Source organism: Vigna umbellata, chromosome 1 (assembly GCF_029865625.1).
Source record: "Vigna umbellata cultivar VRB3 chromosome 1, Vumbellata_1.0, whole genome shotgun sequence".
Classification (NCBI taxonomy): Eukaryota; Viridiplantae; Streptophyta; class Magnoliopsida; order Fabales; family Fabaceae; genus Vigna; species Vigna umbellata.
Genome location: NC_142165.1, coordinates 51,915,713 through 51,937,870, shown reverse-complemented (window position 1 = coordinate 51,937,870; position 22,158 = coordinate 51,915,713). Strand labels below are relative to the sequence as shown.

Sequence of the window (22,158 nt, the reverse complement as noted above, 5' to 3'; positions counted from 1 at the left end):
TTATGTCTCAAACAAAACAGATTATCTCAAAGTAACAACAATGACTACCAAAGGATTCTTCACTTATTCTCCACCTCTTCAGTATGTCATAATACATTAGTGAGTCGTCATTATATAGAGGGAAATACAAAGCAAATCACTCCAATAATTGTATTTCTTATTCCATTTTTTACTTCTAGAAGCTATGTTGTAATACATGCACATATCATAAGCACACTTATGATACTCTTGAACTTTTTATCAGCAGTAGCATAGCACCAAACCACAAGGTTGGATTTGATATTATACAGATATGTAAACGTATAAATATTACACACAAGATTGGAATATCTAGGTCGGGATTTTTGGTAGTTACTTACAACTTTGTAAGTAAAGTTACTTTTGTAAATTAACAAACTGACTACAATCAATTCCTTTATCACAAAATGCCTCTACAAGCTTGGGGAAGAGCTTAGCAAGCATAATTTTAAATCCTGCTGAAGTTCCCTTCAGGTTTTCATCTTCAGATTTTCCAGTACCAAAAACACATCCAATGGAAGCTCCTTCAAGACATGCCTTACAAGCAAGAAGTATATTTTGGGAGCGGTTTCTGAAGTGCTCTTCCACCAGTTCTTCAAAATGCTGTATTAATCCTCATTGTCAGTTGCAAATCCAACAATATAATTACATTCAAAGATTCAGATGGACCACTTTTTTTGCACCATAATCTAGGAACTGGTCTATATACAGGATCCAAACCCTGGAATCCTCATTGCAATTAAGTGGAACAAACTTAACAGTGGAAATGAAAACCTACAGAAACTTAAGGTGATGCTGGGAAGTATGAGTACTTGGAAATCATGGACACAGCAACTAGTTCCGATCCCTTTGAATATAGTGGAACATATCTTTCACCAATTAATCAAGTTTATCATTTAAATATGCACCACATGTAGTTTGTGATATAGTAGAGTCGTATGCCTTTGTGTCTGTGTTCCAAGACACACCTTAATTGCATTTTATACACTACTAGTTAAACGAATGGTCAACATATCACTAATGCAGAGAAAAAAATTGATGAAAAGAATAGTATATAAGTAATAGTTTTTACCTTTGGTGGCTTTCTTAATACATACATCATCGATTTGGTTGTGACAAGGAAAGCATTTTCATTGTAAGTGACTGAGTTTTTCTCTCCCTCAGCCCTGCCAATTTGTTGGTCATATCCAGCCTCGTTGAAATAAGGCTTCTCATTAAGGACAAGTGCCTGTAGAGAGAGAAGGACTTGGAGAATTGTGGAGGCTCCAGGGTTCCACACTTCAGTGCCAGTGCCTGTCCAAGTGTTAAGGAGACTCAGACAGATTCTTCCTGACTCATACAAATTAGGATTTAATCGGAGGCCTCCAGAATTGTAGTGCACCATCTGCATGGGATTTCAAGAGACCATGGTGGAAATGAACAAGGGTACTGATGCATGGATCACAAATGAAAATAATTAACAAGCACTGCAAACTATATTTAAAAGCTTACGGGTGGTTCATTGGGATACTCCGGAGGGAAGCATATATCAAAAAAGAACAATCCCTCCTGATAAGGGGTTCCCGAAGCACCGACAATAGCTGCTCGCATGAGATCCATTCTTTCTTCAAAAACACGAACATAAATAGTTTCTGTTTTGATCAACAAAGATTGTAAGTGTATTTGCAGAAATTGCATACAACTTACTTTTCCAAACATTCATTTTGTCAAGTAAATGAAGTATTTAATGCATGGCCAACATGAAATCACATAAAGAAGCATTATATAACAACAAATACATCACTGTATATAAAAGAATGTGGTTCAAAATAATGAAGATAAAGTATGCACCAGGAAGATTTCTCTCGAGGATGCTCCATTCTTGCTGAACCTTTTTCACCCAACCTCTTTTTACCTACAAAGGAAAGATAACAATTAGCCTAATATATAAATGAAAGGATTGCTTGTAATTGTGTATCTTGTATACAAGTGACATGGTGAAAACATATCGTAGTAAGAACAAAATCACTAAGTAATAATGAAAAATATTTTCTAAAATATTTTTAACTTTATGTAATGCAAGTGATGAACAATTTCTAACCTGTGATATAGGTAACCCTTTTCCCTCATCAAAAAAATGGTGATCAGGGCAATTTTCTATCACATCGAACTGCTTGAACTGGTTTGGACTGTTGGTGTCTAAAGAAAATGGAAACAAATCATTCTTCTCACAAGTCTTGATATTTTCAGGATATGAACTTTTGTCTTCAGTAGATTGCAGCTCAGTCATTGGATGTTGTTCAGCAAAGATATCACAAGGTTCCAAATCTTTCTTATCTACAAAATCGTATTCATTCTCTTTTTCAAATGTAGGTAACGCGGAAACTGCTCCTGAGAGTAAGGCTCCACTGAGTGTTTGGAATATGCTGGCTTTAATGCTGGAGAAAAGTTCAAAGGCAGCTCGAGGAAAGGAAAAAGAACTACATTCCCCAATATTCTTTTCACCATTCTCTCTACTAACAGCACCATTTAATAGGTCCTGATCATATACAAATGTGATACATCAGTTTATAATTAGGCACTTGCATTGACTCCTCCTAGTCAACAATTAATTGTTGAAAAATGTAATTTAGGATCATAATTGACATCATAATTTCCAATTTAAACTTTTTTGACAAAACAAAAAAGGAGTATCAAAGTTTCCTTATTGTTTTATGTTGCTGCATTAACTACCTGACTTTTTACTATAATTTCCAAGTTGAGACTTCTGTGTCGTAAATGTTCCAATTATATAATGCATTCTAGAAATGCTAGTAATGCACAACATTAAACATAAAACACTAGGGTGCACGCAGAGCTGAAAACATGTACTAAAGAAAAAACAAAAGTGTTCCTCACCTTTCCCTTCTGGTCTGAAGACAGACTCTCATGTTCAATCATCTCCCGAGTTAACTCTTCAACATTTGTCTCATAAGGAGTGGTGGCTGCAGTTGAATCTTCATGTTTCTCAATTCGAAGAATTTCATATGGTGCAACCTGTTGGGAAAACAAAAATGATTCTTACATTACTTCCACAAGATGAAAACTATAAAAGTAAAAGAACTAAAGGTAAAACATTTCTGTTTTACGAATAATCAACCACTTGAATGTTGGTTGCTTGAGCAACACGTGATAACCCACATTGTATATTTCTGGTAAAAGAATCACTCTTTGAACATAGCTTATCACTTCCAGATGATTAGTTAATAATGCTCAAAATCAAACTGAATAATATATCACCAATTATTCCTTTTTTATCATTCTTTAGTGGCCAATATTGGTGCAGTCCAAGTTCCCTAAAATCATTAAATATACAATGTGTAGTCCAAGTTTAGTTGCTTCACGTATCAAATCCACATTTTGATTATGAAGAGTTATCACTTATAATTCCAAAAGCTGTAGAAAAATCATTATAAACTAATGTCAACTACATAAACTAACATGTAGTAGTATACCAAGGCTTCAGCTCCGAAACACAGAGTCACATACAGTAGTAAATATCTAGATAGGACCACTAATTATCTGTCAAACTGTTCTCCTAGATAATTAGATATGGAAAGCATACATTTCATGAGTTCTATGGTACCGCATTCATCTAGCAGCTGCATAAACTACATGAACAAAGTAAATTGTATATCATACCTTAGTTGTGAAACCAGTTGCCCATGTCACCTCCACATTGCCATCTTTGAAACCAGTAACATTGCCAATACAGGACATGAAATTATCAGGGAACTCATCCTGATAACCTATTTGGTTCCCATTTTTGGGAACAGCCTCTGCATTCACGTCTGTCACTGATTTTTCTGTTTCTTTATCAGCTTGGTTGCCAAGCTGTTTTTGAGCCGCTTTGAACATAATATCACCAAAAAAGCAGGAGTAATCTGGGTGCTCTACAAGTTCATACGCACTCACAGTTTCCTCCAATTTTTCTCCAGTCAAATTATCTGGGTTGGATATGGAAATAGTTTTCCATTGTACCTTTACAGTACGCTCCTTTGCATCCATACATTGGACAACACCCCATCTTTGACTTCTATTTTTAAGAGGACAATCAGAAGCACCTTTTTCCAGAACAAACTGGTGTGGCCAAAATTCATGATTGTTTATAACATTCACAGGCAGTAAATTCTCTGGATCCAGTCCCAAAGTATGTTCACCATTTTGCCACACAACATCAACTTTGGTCTTTATCTTCCCAATTATAAACAACTCACCAATGTGAGAGTTAAAGTTATTTCTCTTATACTCTCTGGACACACATTGCTCCATTGTAAGATCACTAATAGGTGGATGCTGAATAGCCTCTTCCTCTTGGTCTACAACTGAAAGCATGCACCAATCTCCAAGGTGCCAGTTTGCATTCGAAAAACAAGATAGCACAGTCAAATTTTCAGAAGCTTGCCAGCATTGAGGAGTGCTCACACTCAAATTGCAACTCATAAGAACAGAGGAAATCCAATTAACATACACCATGCCTGCTTGCACAGCACAAACAGTTCCTTCATCACGATTGCGCTTCCAAGTATCACACAGCCATCTGGTTGGTTTAGAAGAATTGGAGGACTTAACCTCTACTCTCTGTCCAGGATAGTATGGATACTGTGAATCTTCAGGAAAATTACCAGTCAGTGGTAAAAATTTTTCTCTTTCCAAGGCAGTGATATCACATTTATCTCCATCATCAAACAATACAGTGACTTTGTCTACCACTCTTTGAACTCTACCAAGCCATGGCCCCTTAATTACATAATCACCTTCTGAAATGGAGCGAATCCTCAAAAGCTTCCTCGAGTTTACATTTTTTATTACTTTTCCTTTAACATTTTCCAAATCCACAAACACATCAACACTTGTTACCCTACCCATTTGTCCAGACAGGTCAGACAAGGAGCAGACCACATCTCCATGAACAAATGCTCTCTCGAATGAAAGAAAATCATCAATCCTTCCAATGGTTTCCTCTAAACTTGATAATATACTCTGAGCTTTTCCACCATATAGAAAATCCATTTCCTCTTGATCCTCACTGCTGTTGCTATCACTGGAAATCTCCCAGTCTGAATCACTAATCATAGGATCCATCAATTATATACCTGTCATAATATTTGATGGTAAGATCCACAAAGTTATTCAAAGTACAACAAATTAATATGATAACATGGCAATAGGGAAGAAAAGTTATTAGTCCATGTGTGGAAACTCTTACCAGATTCTGAAATAGATAGAACCAGAATTATTTTGCGCTAAATGGTATCTTGAGAAGAAAGGGCACAGACTGTTAATTTAGATGTAGAATTCAATCCTGTAGTTTTGTTATCTTGAATGAGACCTATGCATGAAAATCAACAAATTAGTAATCCATTTTCACTATTTAGAATTGTTGATGAATATATCTTTTAATTGTACACAAATTTTAATATATTCATCAATGAGTAAATGAATATCAAAAAGTAAATAGGGAGTCAAGAAGATCCTTACCTTCTCAAGAAAATTGAAGCATCAAACCCCAGTGTGTGTATAGTGATCACAACTTTTGCCACTATTGATTTCAATGGATAACTGTTGTACTACAAAATATTTCTAATTGATACTGATTTTAGTCACAAACAGTTTCTCCAAATGATTAGTCTGAACGTTGAAACTGGAGAGCTGAGGCCAAAGGAGATTTTCCGAGGATAATACAACCCAATCTTGATCTCTTTTTACCAATAGGATTATAGGAATCAAGGACTCCAAAATGCCAAAGGAGATATGCCCGACTTGAACGGAATTTTCACAGATGTAACCTTTGGAAGAGACTTACAACAACAAAAATGTCTACTATTGGGTAGTTTACTGGAAGAGAAAAGTCTAGCTATTAGAAGAAACAAACCAAGATAATCGAAAAGATGCCAAAGGAGATTTGCCCCCAAGAACGGGTGGAATTCCTAGTGAAATTACCTCTGAACGATAATACTCACCTTTTGAAAGCTGAATGATATTTTAAGAAGGCAAAATTTATTTTTCATATATTTTTACTACTTGAAATCTAACCAAAGGAGATTAGGAAACTTTTGCCAAAGGAGATTTGCCCAGTAGAACCGAATCTTAAATAACTGCTGGAAGAGAGCTTCGTATTCTAAGAGTGAGGGTTACACACAAAGGAGATCTTCCTCCACAATAATTCCTGACACTCTATCTTGTATCAAAAGAAATTGGCTAATATCCTGGACCAATAAGATTTCAGAGTTGCAATGAGGATTTAGCCATTCAACACAAACATTTTGTGCTCCTTGATTCACAGGAAAATGGAAAATTCAGGACACAAATGTCATTGGCAAAAGTACTTCTATTACTGGATCCTTCTTTTGAACCTGCAACAAAATGAATTGAAATTACTTATACTAACCTTTTACCAGTTACATTATGAAAAAAAAATGAGAATAACAAAAGAATGAAATTGCAGATAGCTCAGCTGACTACTTTAGACTGTAGCAACATAGTTCAGAAGCCAAGAGAAACCAGGATTGAGATAAACTAGAGAACTGCTCTCGATAAATAAATATGTTTGGTTGCACATCAAATAAACAAAATCGAAAGGCTTATTAAAAAATAGGAGAATTACCAAACTTTGTAAGAAAAAACAGTTGCACACAATTCATGGGTATTTTTCACCTCAAACTTCATGATAATGAATAATATCATTCCCCACCGTCCCTAGTTGGCTTTGAAAAAGACAGAAAAAGGAAAAGTAGCATAACCTATCCATAAAAACAATGATAATGTATAATCCTTTAAAACCAAATAGAATTTGCCATAGTCAAATAACCTTAACTTCATATTTTAATGAACCAAGGAATTCATTCGAAATAGCATCTAACGTAAATATGTTTCGTAGAAATCAACCTTACTTAATTCGGCATACATTAGAATCACTTAACAGAAGAAAGTTATAAAAGAAGAAAGCGAGTAAATAAGAAGACAAAGGGAAAGTACCTTTGCACATTTGAGATGGTTGGATCCACACAAAGTATAAACCCAAAAATGGTCCATGACTATAAATACCAAGTGAAGGAACTCCACACAGAAGAACCAAATAAATTTCTTCTTCTTAGCTAAGAATTTCAACCTTATTAGAAGAAGGAAGATATGAGTGTTGTTCAGAATTTCAGAAAGGCCTAGTTCCAGCATCCTCCATGTCACCACCAAGCTTAGAAACCATTGCAGAGTGACCCTCTTTCTCTCTGATGGTAAGGCTTATGATAAAGATGGGAACTTGTGTGTGTTAGTGTAACAAGTGGAGTCTTTTTGTTACATATAAATACTGTTATATATAAATTTGCCAATATACAGCAATTTCTTATCATTAAGCAAAGATATCTCTAGTTTATTCTCCTGCATATTCTTATCGTGTTACTTTTCTAGCCAAAACCAAAGAATATCCTTGATGCTTCAAAACTGAGTGGAATGATTTTACATAAAAATGTAGCGTCTGCATGATCTAAAAGACAATCTGTTAAGAATGTTTGAAGAGACAAGTGAATCAATCTTTTTTTTTCCTATTAATATACAGAATATACTGCACAATGTCCTTGACAGAAACAAAAAGGATATTATAAGCCAATCAGCATGGTTATATGAACTGAACCACAAGAGTAGAAGACTTTCTTTTCATAGTTACCAATATTTAAAGAATGTGATTTATGCACTAAGGCACTGTCTAGTTGGAAAAGTAGAACATTCCACTAACTGAAAATGACCAACTCCTAACAACTTTTCTCTCTTCCCATTCCCATATGGAATTTTAAACCTTCTCTTTTTTTCTTTTTATTCAGTGGACTCCAGATTGACAGTGCTTTTCGTACGTTGTTATGTTCTGCATATGCATGCTCCAGATTTGATTCCAAATTTCAATGACCTTTCATGATTGCTAGGTACCATGTTATGGAAAGATATATGAAGCTTCTTCTTTTATATTAGTCATGAATTGCATCAAAGTTTTGAACTTCTGACTTAACTGGCATAGCCCATTTGTTTGTGCTCACCTTTTCTGGTTCAATTCCTGCCCTTTATTGCTTTACTTTTCATGTTGACAGCCAAGGCTGAAAAGTCACTAATTTATTGGTTAAACCAATGGCCAATGAGAAATGCACCACAAGAACTTCTTGTTTCTGTTTAAAAGTTTCTTGAGCATCATAACAGAATAATTATGCTCATAAGCACTAAGTAGATAGATTGATTTCAGTTCAGGGATAAACTCGATTCATTCACTTCTTGTTTTCTTCTTTATAGATGTTTAGAAGCAATTTCCACACTATCTTAATCTCAATGGTAATTATTCAAAAATGAAAAATTAGGCAATAAGAAATATATGACCCTCAAGCATAGATATATACATATTTTGTGTGTAGAACTAGAGATTAATGGGTAGTCCGACAGCTAATGAAATGATATGTTCAACAAACACTAGGATAAACTTTAACGATAGCTTTGATATCATAAGAGATGGACTTTAAGTCTAATTCAACCCACAAAATCGGTTTGTAAGGTGATGTTTGCATTCACGTATATACTATAAATTAGTATATACTATAAATTAGTCTTACGTGGGACTTTCAGAATTCAAACTCGATACCACTTTAAACTCACATAATTAACATTATTTTCAACCCAAAACCATAAAATAATAAGTTTATGTTTTCTTTCATAATGATGTTCAACTTTTTCATTTATACATTCCAACACAACTTTCTGTTAGCCATTTTGATTCATATGTCATTAGTCATAAAACAAATTATATGCTCATGGATCTATGGTATTTGCTGATGATGCTAAGGCTTTATTTTTTCCATTTTGGCTCTCTGTCACATTACATTATTTCGAATATTCACATATAGGTAAAAACAGCACAAAAAATCCGTCAGGGGTACCATTTCGAATATTCACATATATACTCTGTCATATTGTTTTGGGTGTACGCAATATAATTTGCATACCATGATGTAAATCTCCACAGAATAAGGTGAAAGATCTTAATTGGTAGGGTTTGAGCCACCTGTACAGCATATAATTATAAACTTTTGAAATGGGTATTTACGTGTCAATTTTGTTAGATGATGACACTCTTGGAAAATGATACTATATCCATTATAAAATCATTCAACTTACTTTATCTTTTTTATAGTGAATAAAATTATTCGAAAAGTAATATATTTATTATTGTTCATGTGCTGCTTAAACTACAGTCATAATATTGACAGATGAAGGTGACATGGAATTATTCTATTTCCCGATAGTGCACACCTGAAATGCATAATCAAAGGTCACAAAAGTGCTTCCACACGCTTTGAATTGACAATATCAATGCTTGTGCAGGAAAACATCACCTAAAAGTGCTTCCCAAATCATGCTTATCCTCAACCTGTTCACTTTCTGAATTAACCAGAGGAAAATATTAGAGTAATTTTTATGTATTAATCTTGTAAAGCTTTATACTTTTAGTTTATGATTGAATGATCATTTTCAAGACAAACTGTTTACTGAATTAACATTAGAGCCATCCTTCCATAATACTTAATTACCAGAGTGGTGAAAATGAATCTGTGATTCCATGAGCACTTCAGGAATGGTAAACAAGAAATATATTAAGGGTGGTCAGTCCAATGGCCAACAAAACCATGTGTAGCACTAAAATTGCAAGGTTGAGAACAAAGGAAAGGTCTGCGTCAACTACTGTAAAAACTAGTTTCCATATCTAATAATTGAATTGGGCTTGTGAATTAAGAAGACACTTAATCATTAAACATTGAAGAGGATCTTTAGTCAAAGTATAATTACTAACAGAATTAAGATGTTTTTAAGAGAAGAATAGCATACTAACAATTACTGTAACATCCCAATAAATAGTAATTACCATTAATCAGAACTAATCACATTTATAGAAAATACAGTGCAGTCTTAATATAAATAACAGCTGCTCCAAAAATAAAACAGCACGCACAGTAATTTACAGAAGCTGTTCAGAAATTTAAAACTGAACATACAGCACATAACAGTACTCGGAACTTCCTCAAAATACAGAAACCAGTTCAGATTTACAATTCTGCAGAACTATATACAGAACTGTCAAAATACAGCACAGAAAAACCGACTACGGCTACTACAGAGACGAGCCTCTACTGCTCAGCTTTAACTTCAACTTCCACAAGGTTGGCATCCTCCAAATTTTCTTCTTCCAGCATAGATTCAAGGGGTGCCTCACCATCTGCTCACATCCACAACGGATGATCATTGCATTGACAAGACGGACATACAGAAACAGTAGACAACACAAGGAAATTGCAAGGGTAAGCTTAGGTAATTTAATTCAATACAATCAACATCATTTTTAATCATAATCAATCAATCATACATTTTATTCAACATCAAACATATATATATATTCACGCATACAGTAGCTCATCCAAACTCTCATAACTAAAGACTGTCCGGACTGTATGATCCATGTATCTACAGGCGTTCTTGCACCCGGGTGATGTAGTAACTGGGATACCCTCAACAGCTGCCACCCGAGGTTAGCCCTTATCAGCCCAAGTACTATATAGGACTAGTGCCTCCTGCCATTCCCACGCATGAACTACCCTCCTCTACTTGAGGATGAGCAATCACGGAATATCAGGATGAACAGCCATCAGTAGCTTATCCATGGTCATACTACACTACTTCTCATATTTTCATCATGGAGACGTTCCTCCTTGGAACGCTCATATACAATCCAATAAAATCTATCCACACCATCATTCACACATTATTATCCATCATCATATTCAGATTTCCATTCTGTGTTCCACTCTCTTAATTTAACTCAAAGTTTCTCATTTATTAGACCAATATAATTGCATTACAGTACGCTGCTATCACGTTTCTGAACAAAAGAAACGCACCAGTATTCATTCACAGTCATTGAGACAATTGAATAATTTAGCTGAATTTGAGTCTAAGAGATCCGAATAATACTTATGAAAAATTCTAAGTATAAAGACTTGAGGTTGAATGAAAAGGACCATCACAGTTTAACGGGATTCAAATAAATAATTAGAGCTTTGATAAATTCGGAACGAGTACTGCCAGTCAAAGACCGAACATTAATTAACAATTTGGACGAACGCCATATGTGTTCGCTCTCGAAGCAAGAAAAGACGAGCGTTCAATTACAAAACCGAACGCTGCTCAGGACGAACGCCAGGTTAATGACCGAGCACCAAATAGAACGAACGCGCCTGGGAACGAATGCGCATTTGAATGAACGTTCGGTATCAGACCGAACGCTAACCCGGACGAACGCTCAATCTAAGATTGAGTGTTCATTTGGACGAACGCTCAGTATAATACTAAGTGTTGCTTAGGACGAACGCTGGTAAACAAAACCGAGCGTCCTAACTATACTTCACTTTATTTTAAATTTTTGGACACGCTAGGCTAAGCCGAACGCTCACGCCTAACTCTTGACAACTAATAACGCTCGTTCCAGATCAGGGTCCTTTCCAAATGAAAGAATCCTTATTCTAAGTGATGTTCCAAGGAAACCGAACGGTATAAGACCGTTCGATAACGAGCGCACCTGATCAATCAGAGAAGATGAAAATTCCAGATTTTTCAACCCGATAATTCCACAGTTTTTCCTAACTTATAATTTATTTCCACCATAAATCTTAGACATTACAGAATTCATTTTATAATCTCATCTCATACAAAATCTTCCATTTTCCAGTTCACAGATATCATCATCAACATACATTCGAATCATTTTCATTCCAACCATACAGAAATTCAATCCTGTTCAAAATCACACATCTCATTCTCTGCATACAGTTCAACCAGTAACATCATAAACATACAGTTCAAAGCATTTACAGTCATATACCACCAGTACAACATACTCGTACATGCATACTCCAAACTTCATACATATCATACAATTCAAACATCCAGTACTACCATACTCATTTATGCACACTCAAACATAGATTCTGTCATGCAGTTCAGACATTCCAGCACATTACATTGCTTTCATACAATCAAACCAGTATTAAATTAAATCCCTAAAGCTTCCCTTACCTGATATGACAGTGCACTTCAAAATGCTAGAGTTTCACTTGTTCTCTCACGGCTTCTATCCAGAAATTCTCTCAACCACTTTCCACTAAATCTAATACACCAAAATTATAACAGATCAGATTTCTAATCATGCATGCAACCAGAATTTTGGTCCGCATGAACTAAATGAACAATTATGCAGAATGAGAACTTACCAGTTCGGTTCTCAATTCTGTTCGGATCAAAATGATGCTCACTGTGCAGGGAATGATTCTGTGGTGTCTGAAATGAGATCAGATGGATTGATAGTGAGTTGTTTTAGAGAGGAGATGAAAGAGTGTAGAGACAATTTCAGAGAAGATGGAAGATCAGAATTCTAGAGGAAGAAGGTGATTGCATGCAAGAAAGAGAAGTGTTTTTCAGAGAAATCACTTTCTCTCCTTCGTCAAACGGTTGAGCAGTTATTCACTGCCACCTGGTTTCCAAATACTGATTTTAGAAGCTTCCAAATTGACATATGGCATTCAGTGCATGCAGAGAGGATTTAGTGGAATTTTGACGTGGCAGGTGTATTAAAACAGTGATCAGAGAATGGATTTAAGTGTATTAATTTTATCAGATTCTCACAATTACCAAAGGTCTTAAATACTAATTTGCTTCCTCTTTTTTTTTTCAAATTCATTTCAATTTTCATTAATTTTATTTAATTTAGTTATTATTTTTAAAGGCATTTAATTAATGGAAAGTGAACTGTATTTGTCATGTCAGTATTTTTAACTTTCTAACTTTTTAAATTTTTTGAATTCTAAAAAAATTATTTACAATAAAAGATCAGCATCATCAAAGTCAATGTTTTATATTTATTTGGTTTTTATATTTTTATTTTTTTAATTTTAGTTTCAATTATTTGAAAATTTGAATAATTTAGTTCTTCTTTAAATTTAACCCAAATTTAATTTTTGTATAATTGTTATAATGATGATTTTATTAAAATTTATATTTTTCTTAAATATTTTTAATTTAAGATTAAAGTTAGTTTAAAATTAAAAATAGAAAATGACACTTAATTTAAATTTTAAGAAATTAAAAATCACGTATAATTTAAAAAAATAGAAAGTGAAAAATAACATAGTTACTGTGAATTTATAATATATAATATATGTCTATATGAGATTTCAATATGTGATATGAAATCTTAGTTTGTGATGGTGACCCATGTTTGCTTTATATAGATTTTGGACAAGGTTGAGTGACACAAGTCTAATCCAAGAGCATGAAATTTTTTAAGAGGGAAAGATATCTACAAATGGTGCAGTGTGAAAACAAAAATAATGGTCACATGAACAGCAAGTTCTTTGTAACCACAACTAACTATACCAGTAAATCAAATAACAGTCCACTCTTAGATCTTTTCAAAGAATTTTATATAGCAGACAGTGGCCAGAAGTGGAGCAGCTGCTGCAACATAAAGTTTATTAAAATAATCATAATCAGAAACCATAGTGGAACCCGAAGTGCTTTGCAACTTCATTACTCATCAATAAAAATAAAAAAAACCAAACAACTAACTTTTACCATGTGTTTGTTTCCAACGACGGAAAGTGATGATTTACGCTAAAAGCTCCAAAATTAAATTAAAACTACACAAAAAACAAATTATTATTCTGATTTGATGCCTTATGTGATTTTTTTACCATTACGTCGACAAAGGTTTAATATTGCCATTGGCATTTTGGGACAGATAGTTTTTATATTTCGGAAGGTGAGATGACTATCATACTAGATGATGTGTCACATTGCTACATTTATTTATAATAGAGTTTTTGAGCATGGACCGCGTGAAAGATGTTTATAACGAGTGTTGTGAGCAACAATAGTGGGAGTGTGCAACACGAACATACTTATTGCATTTAGTTGGATGCACGATTTTCATGAATAAGAGGGCTACCTTGGTCTGTGTATCCTACTTTATGTTTGTTAGAGACTTGCATGCATGTGGCGGATATGTCTAAGGAGTTGTTGCGTTGGCTCCACTTGTATGAACAACTCAAAGATGTTAGTTTTGCTAAGATAAAGCAAATGGCTGGATATCTAACCCTTACATGTATACAAATATCTCGCACTTTGATTTACTTTATATTTTCATTGTTTACCAAGCTTTAATTAATTTTTTTGTAGAATTAGATTTATGAGCACTTCCTTGGGATGGGAAGGAGGCATTTGTTGCTGACTTATGATGAAGACAGACTTGTATCGCACACTTGGTGACAAGGAAGTAGGTTTCAAGTCTACTTAAGGCTAGGGCACTCTTTGGATGGACTGACAAATGATAGGGTCATTTGGTGTCCATATGAGTCACATTAGGCTAGTTGTCCACTTTTGACGATTATTATGTTTTTTTGCTAGATTAGAGTTGGTCAAATGGTTCATTGACATCTCCCTGAATAAGTGTTAGGACAATTTGGGTATGAGCAACCAATCTCGCAGTCATGAAATGTTGTTCCAAAGGCTGACATAACCACCATTGATGATTCTTGGTTGCACTTTGTGAACCACATGTTGGTGTCTGCTTGTGTTCAAGGGTACCTCCAATAGTTTAAAAGGGTATTTCATCCCTATGTAATTCCTAGTGCCGACGATGACCGACCGAGTCATGCACCTTTACTTCGACGATATATTCTAGATGACGTGTCAATTCGTTGTAGATCACCGTTAGAAACTGGTTTGTTGGTATGTAACAGTTATGCGTTAAAGTCTATTTAGGAATGTTAATTAATTTTTTTGTGATCGTCAATGTAGGGATCTGAGGCGCGTTATCATAATCTTACAAACGATGATTTCTTGTCGTGATGTCAGCAAGGGTACTATAGTTTGGGATCGTACTAATGAGGTCTTACAGATAGCTCGTGCGTCGGTTGAAGAACATCCATCCAATAGTAGAGGAGGTAGACATGTACGTTACAGGTATTCATCATTATCTGGATAGCAACCTCTTGTACTATGTATTTCATTGATTAAGACTTTTTATTAATATTTGGATTGATAAAACCTTTTTTATTTATATAATTAAACAATTTTGTCCAATTTTACATCCTTACTATAATAATGGAGAGGATGTGAGTTTTTATATGCATGAGAGTTTTACGCTTTGGAATGAATTAACAATAATTATAGTGAATGTTCATCTATACATTTGTTAATGTTACACAAATATCAGGATTCAACCAAGTCTACATAACTGATTGTAATGTCCATAAACTCGATAAGTGGTTGCATCCTACTTATATAAAAAGATGATCACGCCCACACCTCGGGATAACAATGGGTTGAGGATATGATATTCACCATAGGTAAAAAACAACCTTCTTGTAAGTGAACCTGAAAAGTAAAAAATAATAAATGAAACTTTTTTACAATGGAACAAAAGAATAATAACTTTACTTACATGAAATGACATTCATTAACGTGTTCAATACATATTAATCGATGTTGTCTGATATCAAAAGGCGGTGTACTACATAGTGGGAAGATCATATAATTTTGAGCATATGTGAGACAAACTAAGATGACATTTATCGATTCACAATACCTAGTAAATGTCCGGTATAATCACCCACTTGTCCATATGAGCATGTAAGTAATGAAAGAAATTGTTATGAAACAAAAAGGAAAGACATAATAAGTAAAGTCTCTACTATAGCAACACATACCGCTGATTGTGAGTTAACTAGCAAAGACTTCCTTAGTTCTTCCCGTTGATCATAGCCTCCTAAAAGTCTTGCATATTCATCATGTCATAGACTAAGTTCTTTAAACAAGTCATGTCAAATAAGGAACCATGACTCTTCACCTAGTCCCAACGAAGTAGCAATGCATCTATAACTACAATTACCATCATCTACGACATTAACAACATTGATAATATAAGGGTGACAAATGAGATGAAACTGATCTAACATCGGTACTTTCCTTTGTTGCACAGATTTAGCCTTAGATTGCACTTTTGTTTTCCATGATGAAGATTCATTCATGGAATGCAAGGCCTCTACGTGTTCAAAATATGAGGGGTCACACTTTGTAGACCTTTCAATTTGCTGAAGTTTACTCTTATATGCACCCTTTGTTTTAACTTTATGTAATGAAGGTACCACAAATGTGATTGAAAGACAAACAATTTCAAGCAACTTCTGCTTGATTTTTACTTTTTCTCCAATGTCAATCTTTTTTACATGTTCTTGTATCACATCAAGTTCACGTTGAATGCATAACTCTAGTTGCAATTCATTTTATACAACATTTGAAAAGTTCAATTTGGTCATAATGGTATGAATTTCAACTAGAGGAATCATCCCAATATCATATCATGCTAATTGAGAAGAACGGGACAGATCCATATCGTGCTAATTCATAAGCATATGGTAAACCATATGCTCATATCGGAATGTGTCCACATCTTTCAGTGTCTCATCTTACATGTTTTACCAAATTTCAAAATCTCGTGAACCCTTAACTGACTTTCGAAATCTAATAACTTTCTAAACAGAATTTCTCCAGTAACTAGATTTTGAAATCCAGTTATATTTGACAATGTTTCTAATTAAATTTCAAAATTTGGTCAATGGATTTCAAAATCTATTGATCTTATAAATCAACTTTCAATGTCTGATTCATTTTCTAAAACTTCCAAATACAACGAAACAAAAGCCAAACTAACCAAATACAACGAAACAAAAGCAAAACCAACCAAATACAACGAAACAAAAACAAAACCAACTTATTTGTGAAGAAGATGAACTGAGGCACAGGAGCTCCACCACCAAGCGACCATCAACAAAACTCCAGCAACAAGGACTACCAATTGTAGAGCACAAAGGAACCACGAACCACAAGAAGAATGAAGCAGAGAACAAATAAAGGGGATGCAGGTGTTCAATAAATATATTGGCTAATAATTAAATTTTGTATGGTAAGTAGTAGTCACGGCTTATTTTTCTTTTTTTTCATTTGATGAGGACAAAAAAAGTCCGCTTAGAGGTGTAGGAAGAAATGTTCGAATTGCAGGACAATCACTCGAATGGGAAAGTGAAGAAGCCCAAGTGATGCCATCCCTAATTGTTATTAAATATTATAACCTCTTTTACGCAGTTTTCACTCAGTTTGGTTTTTCCTCATCAGCGTTATTGTTAGTGTATTTTCCTCATCAAGTCCAAGGCCAACCACGTTCCCTGTTTTTAATTTGCAATCATAATGCAGTCAGTGGATATATTCAATCGTCATGTTGAAAACGTAAAACTCAAATAGATGGTGTAATCTTCTTTTCTTTAACATCTCAGTCAGAAATTAGTAAAATGCATTCCACAATATCATGTTTTTATCTAACATTAAAATACAGGAGTCGTTATTGAATGAGACCTCGAAACCAGTTTAAGAATTGATTTCAAACATCCAATCGCTAGTTATAGCATTACAAAAGGGAAAAGAAAAATTGTGTAAAATCCTACAAAACCTGACTACCAAGTGGATGGTTGACTATTTCTGCCTAACAAGAATTTGCAGATGCAAATGGAGCTTATCAGCAATACTCATGCTCCCTAAATGCCATCCAATTATCAAAACTTACTGACACAGAGAGAGCAGCAATTAATGTCAACAGCTATGCGGGGATAGTACATCCCTTTTAAGCAGAAACTGCTACCTTTTTCTGTTCTTTCTTGGCAGGTTTTGAAGGCTTTTCAGTCAATCCAACTTGAGGTTTCTCAATTCCCTGAATATCTGTTATCCTTAACTTTGTCAACTCCTGAAGATGATAACCATTCATCAAGTAGAATCAGTAGAAATAGTATTACATGAAAACAGCACGTGATTAGGTAATTGACGTCCAACACACCTGTCGATGCCCTTTGGTTCTTCTGTAATTCTTTCTTCTCTTTTTCTTGAAAATAATCACCTTTGCATCTAGTGCCTGTTACAAAGGAAAAGTGAGCACAAATGCAAGTGTATATATAGAAAGAAAAACAACAATACATTGGTTAGAAAAACCAAGAAATATGTCATTGTTGCATCACAATAGAATCAAAAAGCTACTAGAAACAGCACAACTAAAATGCACTTTTGCAGTTAACAGAGGAACAGTGGCAGGGGGATCTTGCAGGAAAGTGGGGAGCACACATAGATCATGATAAAAGGAATCCATAACGAGCAAACATGGTTCGACCACTTTAAAAGACAAATCACTAGGAGATATTTGACACTGATCAATAACAGTCCCATACTTCCATTTCAATTCAATCCTCAACAAGACCAACTTTTATACTTTTCAGTTTTGGAAAATAAAAAATCAAGACAGAAAAGCTCATAAAAAGACTCATTTGCTTAGAGAAAATTATTTCCATTTTCATTATCCATTTTTATTTTCTGAAAAACAGTTTTCATTATCATTCTTCCAATATTTAGAAAACTTGTTCAACAACTTCAAAAGCTAAATCGCTAGAAAATCTAGCAATTCCATACTTCCATTTCAATTCAATCTTCAACAAGCCCACCAAAATGGAAATCAACTTTTATACTTTCAGTTTTGGATAAAAATAATAATGAAGACAGAAAAGCTTATAAAAAGATCCATTTCCTTAGAGAAAATTATTTCCATTTTCATTATTCATTTTTAGTTTCCGAAAAATAGTTTTCATTATCATTCTTCCAAAATTTAGAAAATTTGTTTGGGTACTTTATTTTCTATTTTCAGACTAATGTATGCATTTCCAATAAATTGTTTTGCAAGCATTCCAATAGCTAGCTATTTCGTCTCCATGGTCAGATTCTTCAGTCCAAGACTCAATCCTATTACGAAACATTTCTCAGGAACCTTGGTTTTTCTGTTTTTCTCTTTTATAAGTTTGTCTTTCCATGTCTGTAGCCTCAATGTTCACAAATATAAGAATTAAAATAGAACACTACGAGTTCAGGAAACTGTTCTGCCCTTTGCCCAAGAATTTGACCTTTATTTTTGAAACTGTCAGAATGAACTTTTGAACATCATTCAATGTGTGTTTATTACCAAAAGTCACTGCTCAATATGTGAAAGAGTTTTGATCATGCACTGAGGTATATACTCTCCTGCCATCTACTATTTACTCAACTTCTCCCCTCTCTCCATATAGTCAAAGCAACACCTTCTTCCATTCAAAACCAGAACCATGTTTCTCCCTTTGCACTGCTGCCACCCATGGAGTGGATGGGTGTGAAGGATCCAAATGGCATTATGATAAATGGTTTTGGAGGAGGAGACTTGAACCTTGTTTGGTTGAGAATTAGATTAGGTTTTTCTTGTTAATCTCATTATGTTCGTTAACCTAGGTTAGTTTAATTTCAGAATTTAGATTTCCTGACGATGCTTTGCTCAATTTTCGTTTCTTATCTTCAATTTACTTCATAGAACATTCATTCGCACACTTAATTTCACTTCCATACCACTCAATCACTTATACGAAACACACCTGCACTACATCAGTCAAATACCCGTTCTCTGTTCCTCTGTTTTCTCTTCAATTCATATTTTACTATTTTGATGTCTCCAATCAATTTTAAATCCATTTTCATGTTGTCTTAGTCTTAGATAGCTATGGGAATACGTTTCACTGTAAAATACATGTCTAGTTTCATTGTTGCATTTTATCAAACACCTTCGTTATTTGCTGTTTTACATCATTTTAGCCACCGTTTTGATTCATTTTAGGTTGATTATCATATATACATACATCTCACATGTTTATATACCACTTCCATGCATTAGAGTAGCTTTTACTTTTGCTTTCAGATAGATATATGTTTTCCCTCACTGTTAAGACACAAGTTCAGATGATACACTGGTTCACCACACTTTTAGTCATTTCCTAGGATTGATTCCCTGGTTGACCACTTTTCTACATTTAAGAGGGGGGAAATAGGTTTTGTTTGACTTCCTAAGTAACTAGGAGTTTAACAACCCTCTTTACAAAACATAAGGACAATATTTGATTTATCGAACATGGGAAATCATGTTAATTAGCCACACAAAATTCACAATTATAATCATCATTATGAATGCATATGTATTACTAGAAAGATGGTGAATGCAATGTTGGTGCAAGTAACGACTGAAAGGGCAGAGTATTCCATCCAACCCTATTACATTCCTACTCCCATCATGAAAAACCTGATTCGCATAATTGAAATGAAATGTCTACACTCACATGCTCCTCAACAACAGCATGAACAGCTGCATCTGGTACTATTGGTCTGCCAATAACTGTCTGACTAGCAGAGCCAAGCAGTAGAACTTTGTTCAAAATCAACTGCAATGGACAATAATGAAATGGAATATCAAACAACTGGCATGACAGAGTCCATAACAAAAAACAGCAAATAATTAGTACAGAGAAAATAAGTCGTTGATAATTACTTGATAAGCATGTTGACACATTTACACAAACATATTGCAATCACACAAACGACAACGCAAACAATGCAGTTTGTAAACTATCAAAATGGTAAGAAGCAGCTGCACATAACAATAATAACGCAAACCGTTTCATACTAGGTAGGGCTTAAAAAACAACTACTTGAACAATGATGTTTTCGATAGCGGAACCACAAGCACCCAAAACGTATACCATTTTTCCAAAGAACCGTCTACCTAAAGCCAAATCATCACAACACACAAACTAGAGTCAGGAATTTCTAGCAAAAGAGAACTCACCCTGTCATTCACTTCACAAAACTTCAGCCTTTCGGTGAAAATGCTGTCTCCATTACTTACTTTAAACTGGTGCGATCCAACCTGAACGAATAAAAATACACAAACAATCACCACTTCCTTTCCTTGTTTCTCAAACATAGTTGCTTACGAGGACGAAAGAAAGTCGAAAATGACGTCGGGAATCTGCAACACAGTAGTGTCTTTGTATCCCAATTGCAACTTCGGTAGCATTTATTCAAATGCAGAGTTACTGATCAAGTAACGAGTGAGATAATTGAAGCCAGTGAACAGTAACTTGAACATGGGTGTCTGTATCAGTAATATTGTTTAATTAAAACTTCTTTGAAATGCTTTAAATTTAATGGCATGGCTAGGCCCAAAGAAAGAGTCTAAATAAAACTTAAAAATTTGAGCAATTTTGAACAATGTGCACTGAAGCCAATCAAACGAGTTTATTTATAAAACTAAAAACTAATATTGGAAACTGTAATCGAATCGAACAAGCTCTGAAATAGTGCAATGGCAGAATGTTTGAAAAGATGAACCTGAACAACAGCGAAAACAGGTTCGTAGGGCTTAAAAACGTCATTGTCCTTTGAAAGGGGACCAATCACTCTGTAGCCGATAGACTCGGCTTCCGCCTCCTTCTCCTCCGCCGTGTAAACCTTTTTCCGACTTGACACAGGGACATCGTCGTCGTCATCATCATCTTCATAATCTTCTTCTTCACTATAATCCTCTTCGTCGCTGTGATCGTCTTGTTTGTCGGAAGAGAAATAGCGTAGCTGAGGCCATTGTGCAAAAGCAGAGGCGGGTGTGGTGGAAACGGGTGAAGAAGCTTTGGCGAGGTGAAATGGGGGCAGAGTGAGAGAGCGGAGCGAAGATAGGTTTCTGAAGAGAAACGGTGTCGTTTTTGTTAAAGTTCGCAGACACCTCCTACTCGCCATGGTTGCTGGTGTTGTAGTGTCAGAAACTAGGTTTTGTTTTGATCTCACAGAGGAATCACTACCACCTGCACACAGATGGGCCTGCTAAACTAAAGTGATCCTACAGAGGTTTTCTATTTCTCCATCCCATAATTACTACCTACACCCCATGACTTTTAAAATGTGATTTTATCTTTATTGGTTTATTTCATCCAATTAGAGATAACACTCTTATGAACGACGAAGACAGGAAAAAGGCCAACAGAATATCCCTTCCATAGCAGGAAGGCCATAAAGATAACCCCTTCGCATAATAAATTCATGTTTGGGCTTGGGAGGCTTATGTACTATACGGTCCTCTGATTGGGCGGCTAACCCAGACCG

At 34.9% G+C, this 22,158-nt stretch overlaps 2 protein-coding genes and 1 long non-coding RNA gene across 4 annotated transcripts; all 3 read right to left on the bottom strand.

Annotated features, from left to right (window-relative positions):
• Positions 1-125: 125 nt before the first annotated feature.
• On the bottom strand, positions 126-7,522 carry LOC148205711 (putative ubiquitin-conjugating enzyme E2 24). 2 transcript variants are annotated; one of them, XM_088103704.1, is made up of 10 exons: positions 7,015-7,522; positions 5,518-6,392; positions 5,246-5,368; positions 3,679-5,132; positions 2,896-3,033; positions 2,099-2,536; positions 1,849-1,912; positions 1,510-1,649; positions 1,091-1,402; positions 126-621 (listed from the first exon to the last, which is right to left on the bottom strand). In XM_088103704.1, exons 4-10 carry the CDS (start codon positions 5,119-5,121, stop codon positions 376-378), a joined length of 2,781 nt encoding a protein of 926 aa, XP_087959830.1. In that variant the 5' UTR covers positions 5,122-5,132; positions 5,246-5,368; positions 5,518-6,392; positions 7,015-7,522; the 3' UTR covers positions 126-375. The 2 variants fall into 2 exon arrangements, with proteins under 2 accessions (XP_087959830.1, XP_087959831.1); XM_088103705.1 differs by lacking the exon at positions 7,015-7,522 and adding an exon at positions 6,644-6,768.
• A 2,411-nt stretch (positions 7,523-9,933) lies between these two features.
• LOC148205710 (uncharacterized) lies at positions 9,934-12,740 on the bottom strand. Its single transcript, XR_015785619.1, has 3 exons — positions 12,330-12,740; positions 12,136-12,226; positions 9,934-10,282 (listed from the first exon to the last, which is right to left on the bottom strand). It is a non-coding gene; the product is annotated as an uncharacterized LOC148205710 (long non-coding RNA).
• A 4,703-nt stretch (positions 12,741-17,443) lies between these two features.
• NFD1 (Ribosomal protein L21) lies at positions 17,444-21,869 on the bottom strand. Its single transcript, XM_047321076.2, has 5 exons — positions 21,394-21,869; positions 20,849-20,929; positions 20,343-20,444; positions 18,002-18,076; positions 17,444-17,911 (listed from the first exon to the last, which is right to left on the bottom strand). Exons 1-5 carry the CDS (start codon positions 21,793-21,795, stop codon positions 17,792-17,794), a joined length of 780 nt encoding a protein of 259 aa, XP_047177032.1. The 5' UTR covers positions 21,796-21,869; the 3' UTR covers positions 17,444-17,791.
• Positions 21,870-22,158: the final 289 nt, after the last annotated feature.

Coding starts and splice junctions, on each gene's coding strand:
- LOC148205711 (XM_088103704.1), bottom strand. CDS start 5,121: ATGGATCCTATGATTAGTGATTCAGACTGGGAGATTTCCAGTGATAGC. Junction 2,537..2,895: donor CTTCAGACCAGAAGGGAAAG/GTGAGGAACACT, acceptor GTATATGATCAG/GACCTATTAAATGGTGCTGT. Junction 1,913..2,098: donor AAGGGTTACCTATATCACAG/GTTAGAAATTGT, acceptor TTTCCTTTGTAG/GTAAAAAGAGGTTGGGTGAA.
- NFD1 (XM_047321076.2), bottom strand. CDS start 21,795: ATGGCGAGTAGGAGGTGTCTGCGAACTTTAACAAAAACGACACCGTTT. Junction 20,930..21,393: donor CTGTTTTCGCTGTTGTTCAG/GTTCATCTTTTC, acceptor TTATTCGTTCAG/GTTGGATCGCACCAGTTTAA. Junction 20,445..20,848: donor TTTGTGAAGTGAATGACAGG/GTGAGTTCTCTT, acceptor TGTCCATTGCAG/TTGATTTTGAACAAAGTTCT.